Source organism: Culex pipiens, chromosome 1, assembly GCF_016801865.2.
Source record: "Culex pipiens pallens isolate TS chromosome 1, TS_CPP_V2, whole genome shotgun sequence".
Taxonomy (NCBI): domain Eukaryota; kingdom Metazoa; phylum Arthropoda; class Insecta; order Diptera; family Culicidae; genus Culex; species Culex pipiens.
In genome coordinates, this window is record NC_068937.1 from 94931847 (window position 1) to 94939783 (window position 7937).

General features: G+C 41.6%; 2 protein-coding genes across 3 annotated transcripts in view; both read right to left on the reverse strand.

Moving 5' to 3' along the window:
- The window catches only part of LOC120424028 (autophagy-related protein 2 homolog B), a 76252-nt gene extending 74693 nt beyond the window's left edge, over nt 1–1559 (reverse strand). For both annotated transcript variants that reach the window (XM_039588051.2, XM_039588049.2), the window contains exon 1: nt 824–1559. The gene's annotated coding sequence lies outside the window, so the exon portion shown is untranslated. The remainder of the gene's footprint in view (nt 1–823) is intronic.
- A 170-nt stretch (nt 1560–1729) lies between these two features.
- LOC120424029 (28S ribosomal protein S5, mitochondrial) lies at nt 1730–3287 on the reverse strand. Its single transcript, XM_039588052.2, has 2 exons — nt 3004–3287; nt 1730–2945 (listed from the first exon to the last, which is right to left on the reverse strand). Exons 1-2 carry the CDS (start codon nt 3185–3187, stop codon nt 1795–1797), a joined length of 1335 nt encoding a protein of 444 aa, XP_039443986.1. The 5' UTR covers nt 3188–3287; the 3' UTR covers nt 1730–1794.
- Nucleotides 3288–7937: the final 4650 nt, after the last annotated feature.

The window sequence follows — 7937 nt, forward strand, 5'->3', positions numbered from 1 at the left end:
TTCTAGTGCAGACAGGTCATCTTGAATGACATCGTTTGGTACCAGGAACCCTCAGTAAAAGCAAAACAATGTAAACGGACCCAAGACGGAGTGTAAACAAACAGTGCATCCTGCTCACGACAGGTGTTGTTAACCACCTGCCTAGCTGTCAAACGGTATAACGGGTATTCCGGACGCAGCTCAATCGCTACAAATAGCCAACCTCTCGACCGCCCTCTGACCACTATCTCGTTAGTTGAATCGCTTCCAGAAGATACCCGGAATCGATCAGCGATTCTCCAATTTGAAATTCCTGCCAGATTACGCCATTCCGGTTATGTCTGTGACAAAACTACTTTGACTTTTTGCACCGCCTGAACTCGTGCCAAAAACTTCCCGAAAACAAGCCAATGAGGTGAAACAAGTTTTAAGTATTTAGTATTTTTAGTTTTGAGTATTTAGAGTTCCTTTTCGTACTTTTCCAGATCGAGCACGAATCTCCCTGACGCAAACACGCGAAACAAAACTCCGCAACACGGGGTAAACACAAACAAAAACACACGACCTCTCACCACACGCACACAAACGTCCACCCGCACTGCCTCACTCACTCACACCACCTCACAACTATCAAAAGCAGCTGCGCGCACCACATCAAAACAAACCCTCGTCGCCTTCGTCGACACTTCCCTTCCTTGTCAAAGCTCGACGAAACTTCCCCCGCGAAACGTCAAACGACGCCAGCGCCACTCGGTGGTCGGTCCCCCAAAGCAACAACCTCCACTGCGTGTGATGATGGCAGCCCGTCTTCTTCGCAGTTGATTTCCGCGAGCACGAAACAAACCTCGACTTTTCCGCCCAAAATCGCGCAACTTTACGCGAAATTTCACCGCACTCCAAACGTCACTCTCTAACCGCACGTTTTGTGACGCAGTTTGGCCGGATCGGGGCCCGTTTTGCACGCGATTTGGTTACTTTTCTGCGCGGAGCCTTGACCAGAACCAGACGGAAAGTTTTGCTTTGTTCGGGTTTCACCAGCAATGTGTGTGAGGGGAGAGGTTGGAGAGTTGCTTGCTCGCTCGCTCGCTCGCAGCAGGCTGGTGATGTTTTTGTTTACAAGCGAAACTCGACGAAACGCAGTCGGGAAGCAACAAAGTTGACGGGACTGTGGAGAAAATGTGTTAAAATCGTGAAGATGCAAAAAACATTCAACAACGATTGCAGGTATGAAGAAATAAATGAACAAAACATGCAAACTTTGTGTTATTCGCAGAACGTCTGTTCGGATTACCAGTTTGGAAACTGTGGGACTCGTCATCTTCACAACACCATTCTACATAAAGCTGATGCAACCGGAACAAGCGTAAAATTTTGTTCATCGGCTGGAATCTGACTGTAACACGCTGGAAGTTTTCGACATCTGTCGAAGAAAAATGGGTAGCAGGCAAGCTTCTTTAGAACAACGAAGTCATCGAAAGTCAAACTAGTGATCATGACACCAGATCTTCTCAAAGGTTCAGCGAAACGCAAGATGTTAAAGGCTCATGGACTCACACGACCGTATCTTTTGCTAACAGCAGAATTTATCTATTTCTTGAACAAAGTGGATCATAGACGATAAATTTCTAGACGTAGAATTTCTAGCTTTCATGTTTGAAGTTCGAAGTCCGTATTAGAAATGATGAAGAGTAAAGAGGCCATTTCGGATTCTATTTAAAGTTTTGCGGTTTCAATTCTCTTAATTAAAACGATAGTTTTACATTTTCATATTTATTACATTTAAGTGCAGAACATCTACAACACACTTTCCCAACTCTACTCCTCCTTCGGCGCCGGTCCCATCTTGCACTCCGGGTGCTTCTCGGTCAGAAAGCTGCGCACCTCGCCCGTTTCCGACAGCAACCGCAGCCGCACCTTGTCCTGGTTCCGCAGGTACTCACGCTTCTTGAGGTAGATCTCCCACGACCGGAACTTGGTGTAGAATGGGGGGAACTTTTTGCGCTTCAGCTGAATCTTGCCGTCCATGCAGAACTGGGTGTAGTCGAGGATTTCGTTGCTCTCCAGCTCGGCCTCGGTTCGGCACACGGTCGGACTGGCGACGATCTTCGGGAAGTTGCCGTTCTCCGGTCGAATTTCCACGACGTGCAGGCCTTTGGCTTCGGCGATTTGCTGGTGCGATTGCTGCTGCAGGAGGCCGATGAAAAAGGCTTTGACGACGTGCTGGACGTTGGTCGAACCTTCGCACTTGGCGCGGAGGTCCTTGATTCCGAGGACTTCGCACACGGAGCGGATTGCCCGGTGGCACTTGAGCCCATAGCCTTCCGGTTTGCGCTCAACGAACATTTTGGACGCGCCAAAGGCGCAGTAAAAATCGTGAAACACAGTGTGGTTGTTGCACAGCTCAAAGTACATCAGCTTCTGTCCGGAACGGTTCTTGGCCTGTCGCAGCGCCGTCTTGATGTCGACGGCTTTGCCAAATCCAAAACCAGCCAATCCGTTCCCATTCCCGGTGACGACCATGGCCGAAACGCGTCGCTTCCGACCAAGATTTCCCTTCATGTTGACCACAGTCTTCAGCTCCAAACACTTCGTATCGAATCCCTCAAAGTGATCGTCCTCGATCGGATCCGGCGCTCCAATACTACGCCCGGGCATCTTGGAGCCCGACCAACCCCGCTCCAGCGGACTCAACTTCAACCGCTTAAAGTTGACCATCTCATCGCGGATCTTCTTCAGCTTCGCCTCCCGCTCCTTGTCCTCCGGCAGTTGCTGCTGCTGAACGAGCTCCCGACCGCGGATAATCGGCGCCGACAGACCCGGCCAAACGATGTTCGCCTTGCCGAACCCAATAACCTGACCCTTGTTCAAATCCTTCGGCGTAATCCGCCCGGAACCCTTCCCGCGACCGCGCTTCTTGCCGGCATTACTGACCGAGATGACGCCCTTCCAGATCTGCTCCGCCGGCACTAAAAAAAATCATAAAAATACTAACAAAATTCTACTCAAAAATTACAAAATACTCACACTTGTTAAAGAAGCTGGTCCCGCGGAAGTTATGTAACGTCGGAACGGACACCGGCAGCAGGGATTGCGTCTTGTTGCTCGTGAAACTGTTATTAACCGCCGCGGTGGATGCCCCTCGCGCAATGTTGAGGGCGGAAAAGCTGCGCAGCAGCGTTTCGCCGCTGCAAACGGCCAACCGCAGCATTTTTACACTAATTTAACGCAATTTTCCGGAGGGAATTATGATTTTCGTTGCAAAACACGCGATTATTTTGGAGCACTCGGTTTGTTGTGACGTTTCGCACCCTCGGTTGGACGACGATCAGCTGAAAAGGGTGACAGATGGGAGCAATGGTGCGTAGCGTGAAAGGAGGGGAATTTTACCGTAGGGAAGTCGTGAAGATTTTTGGTTTGAAATTGTAGATGGCGTTGTTGAACTGGTGCTGATCCAGGCTAAAACTGAAAGCCATCTAGGGTTTGAAACTCAAACTTAAAAAATTGCATGAATTTTGGCGCAGCTTGTGTTCAGATGCTGCATACTTTTTGGCGGAAATTGGGAAATTTGTGATTTGATTGTGACATTTTCGAAATTTTGAAACAATAGGTATCGCAAACTGCTTTATGCATTATTACAGTAACAGTACCATAAAACATTACTTAAGGGGTTACATATATGTAGAAAATAAAAAAAATCATATTACAGAAAATTCCCTAAATCCACCAAAAAGCTGATTTTGAATCTCTCCTGAAAGTTTCATGAAGTTATTTCGTGACTAAACTGAGTAAGAGACGATTTAAGTTCACAATATTGCCATGAGTAAAGCGAACTGCCAAACTTTGTGAACGTTTTTCTCTAAACACCGAGTTGATTTACGGGTGCCACGATATCTCGAAATGAGATGGACCAATTTGGCTGAAATTTGGGGTGAAGACTCTCAAGACATATCCAGTGAGCATGCCGAAGCCCGATTCTGAAATTTAGCTTTTTTAAAAGATAAAAAAATCAAAAACTATCGTTTTTTATATGAAAAACATAAAAATATTTTTATCTTTTTTTTAAATTAAGTTTTTGAAAATCGGCCTTCGTCAAGCACACAGGACCGGTTTAACGAGTCTTCACCAAAATTTTGAGCCGATTTGGTCAAAGCAGTATTGAGATATCGTGGCACCCATTTTTTGAAACGGCTAACTTCAAATAGCTGTACCTCAGCAACTATGCAACCAAACGTCTTCAAAGTTATTTTGTTAACAGATGAAAATGTATATTTCAATACCCTGAAAGCAGATTTTAAAAAATGTTTAAATTTGTGCTCATACCATGACTATGACTATGACATTTTTGCCGATTTACATGTATGTAATCCACCTTCAGGTGGCTGGTGCCTTCCACACGTCAGTCACGTTAACATTCCAACGCCCAAGGCTCCAAAAAAGTTGGAACGGTAACTTCAACACGCCCGTTCTCGGGCATAACTCAACCAATCAAGATGATTGTTCTTTCCAGTGATTTGTTAGAATGTCTAGATGATTCTAGACCTTTGCAGAACTTAATTTGATCAAATCTGTAATTTTTGCGATCAAAAACATCGTTCCAACTTTTTTTTTCGCGTGTAAAAAAAAAATTCGCCGAAAATTCCGCGGAGGCAGTCGTTTAAAAAAAGTTGGAACGATGTTTTCGGTCGCAGAAATAACAGATTTGTTCAAATCAAGTTCTGCAAAATTTTAGGATCATCTAGACATTCTTACAAATCACTGGGAACAAGAATCGTCCCGATTGGTTGAGTTATGCCCGAGAACGGGCGTGTTGAAGTTACCGTTCCAACTTTTTTGGGAGGCTTGGGCGTCCGTGTAAGTTGGACATGCGTTGGGCGTTCCAGTGTTAATATAGTTGCCTTTTTCAAAAATTATCATGTTCGACCTAGTCGTCGGATTTTCAACACTGGTCTCTACATTTAACTTCATATAAATATTCATAACTTATGATGGGTTGTCAGATCTTCAATATTTTGGGTTCTTTGGAAAGAAGTTATTATTATCCATCTTACAAATTCAATCATTTTTGAAGTACTTTACTAAACTTTATAATTTTCTATAGCGACTTATGGGACCGCAAGACAGATCGAATGAGCCCAACACGGACAAAATCGGTTCAGCTAGTGCCGAGATAATTCAGTGACAATTTTTATGCATTTTTTTTTCAATATTTCCCCCCTCCCCTTTCCGAAATTTATCAAAATAATCGGGGGCAAAAAAATATTTTCTCAAAAAACTTCAAAATTTTAATGGGAATAAACGTCTAATCAACTGAAAACTCGAAAACTTAGATATTTTGAAAACTAATGATAGTAAAATAACAGGTGTAAAATGCACTTTTAAACACATTGTTATTCAAATGTTAATACCATGGTTTTCAATTTCAACTTTTTTTTTTTTTTGCGCGAAAAAAATGTATACAAAATGAAATCGGAGATAACATGTGTATAAAGACTATTTTTAGTTGTAAAATTTTTTTTTGAATGAATTTTCTGTTCTGTTTTCGTTAATGTTAATGATTTTTTGCATTATTTCCAGTTAACAGGAATAATACTGAAGTGAATTTTATATTTTAACGAGGTAAACATTTTTTTTCTGTCGAAATTTTTGAGCCATTCTAGGGTATATGACCCTATTTTCGACCTAGTACCTATTATGGACCTATTATTATTAATCGAGGTAGTTCAGGCTTTTAAAGTAGGATTTTACTGAATCCAACGAACAGAAAGTGTAAGCAGGATCGTTTTGTAGCTTACCTCTTCCAAAAATGTTTACATTTTTGATAATTTCCGCTTTTTCAGCCACTTTTTCCGTTGCCATTCATATTTCCTACCATTTTCCTAGCACATCGATTAGGTCCAAAAATTCTGGCCTCGTTGCTTATCAGATTTGGCTCGCGACACCTTGAAGATTTTTTCTGTTTGGCACTGACACCAAGCAATTTCGTCCGGTTTCCGAGCAATGGAGGTGTTGTTTATTTAATTCTTTTATGTTTTCCGTCACTAAACCATTGAAATAACTATTCTATTATCGAAAAAACTCAATTCAAAATTTTTTTTTCAAATCAGCCGCTTTGGATCAGTTTTTGGAGCTACTTTTCCGTCGGTTCAAGGCTATCACCAACACATGTATAACAAGGTTCAGCGATGTCTCCAAAATACATTCAGTAAGTCCAAAAAGCATCCAAAAAATGTTTTACTTGAAATGCTTGTTACAATGAAATGGTTCAATTATTTCCAATTTTCAATAGTACACTTTATTAAGCATAAATTAAGGCACAAAACAATACTGAAACGAGCCAAATTAGTAAGACCGTTCCTGAGAACAATGCGAAATACGTTGATGCTTTTCATAGTAGGTCCAAAATAGGGCCATATACCCTACATTGTTAAGTCAAGTATTCTCAGCCGCGATGGTAGCGCCACCAAGCGTATCCTGCACACTCTAATTTCTTTGATGCAAGATTGTATAAAACGCATTTTTTAGTGCAACATTGTTTACACACAAGTTCGAGCCTAGATGTAGGGGAAATATGCCCATTTCAATCACTCTAAGCCGTTCGACCAATTCTCATCACTTTTGCCGTTTTCCGCTATTAAATCAACATTTTCAGATGTATCAACAATGAAGAGTTGCTTGCTCACTTTTGTTTGAGCTATTTATTACTTTGGAATAGTCAAAAACACTTTATGAACGCTGTAATTCATGATCAAAGTGCTGATAGGCCGATAATAGAAATAGGCTGAGAAAGGGTATAGTTCCCCTACATCTGTTCTCTGTGGTATTTCCTGGTGATATAACATCCGTTAACTTCTTCCTTCAGTGCCTGGTTCTTATACGGTTGCAGTTTCTGGCTGACGATCGATCTTTTCCTGCGTGAGAAAAAGAAGCATGGTCCCAAGAGTCCTAGCAGCTAGAATTGCAACGTCTACTGTGGATATAGCCCAACGATTTTGACAATTGAAATCCACGTCCGTATTCGGGAAGGGCACGTATAGCTTGGAAATTCAAAGCGTGTTGAAAACAATTTTAAACATTGCCGGCCAAAGCCCGCATCCCAAGTCGTGACCCACAGATAAACGATACCATCGAATCCTGTCAAAATAATAAGATAGGACTTCATGCAATGTTTAAAATTCTTTCCAAAACGCTTTTAATTTTTTTGAAAAATGAGTTCGTGATTAGGGACCAAAATTACCCCTTAGGACTTTAACTTTAACTGAGTTAGTTTCACGTAAATCGAAGAGGGGTTGGGGAAACTGCTGTGTGAGTCATTACATACATACATATTTTCTCATAAGTTGTATGTATTTTGATATCAAACATTAAGTCTCGAAATTACGCCCATATCAAATGTTATTCACAATTTGTTTTGCTTGCCGGTACAAAATTTAACCTCAATCTTTTCCGTGTACATACACGCAATACATACGCACGTAGATAACTCTACTGGCTCCATATAACAGGCTTATATACACAGGGGAAAAAATGATGGTAATTTTGCATATGGGAATAGAGATAGATCGTATTCATAAAACTCATAAGTGAAATTTTAATCAATTCTTGATGAATTAAGAATAAATTGACTTAGAAAAAAGAGGTAATAACCAACCATCCAAATTTTCAGCTCATTTTTTTTACTGTGTAAGCCTAAGATAACATGTCTGCAAAGTTTCATTCATATCGGAGAAGGCTGCGTATTAAAGTACCTGAAAAATTCCTGCTGAAATTGCTCAAATTGCATTTCCCTTGGGCAGCGAATGACCAAGAAGGTTAAAGCTGCCAGAAAAAAAAAAGAAATTACAAAAACAACATCTCTCACCTTTCTTCAGTAAGAAATTGAAAAAAGCAAAATGTTGTGCAAACAATGTCAATGGTGTGCCGATTCGCCGCTGATCATGATTAATGTGAAAGATCATTTA

Excerpts from the sequence above, each read along its gene's own strand:
- LOC120424029 (XM_039588052.2), bottom strand. The coding sequence starts at position 3,187 with ATGCTGCGGTTGGCCGTTTGCAGCGGCGAAACGCTGCTGCGCAGCTTT. Across the intron at positions 2,946-3,003 it reads GACCAGCTTCTTTAACAAGT|TGCCGGCGGAGCAGATCTGG; the intron begins GTGAGTATTTTG and ends GATTTTTTTTAG.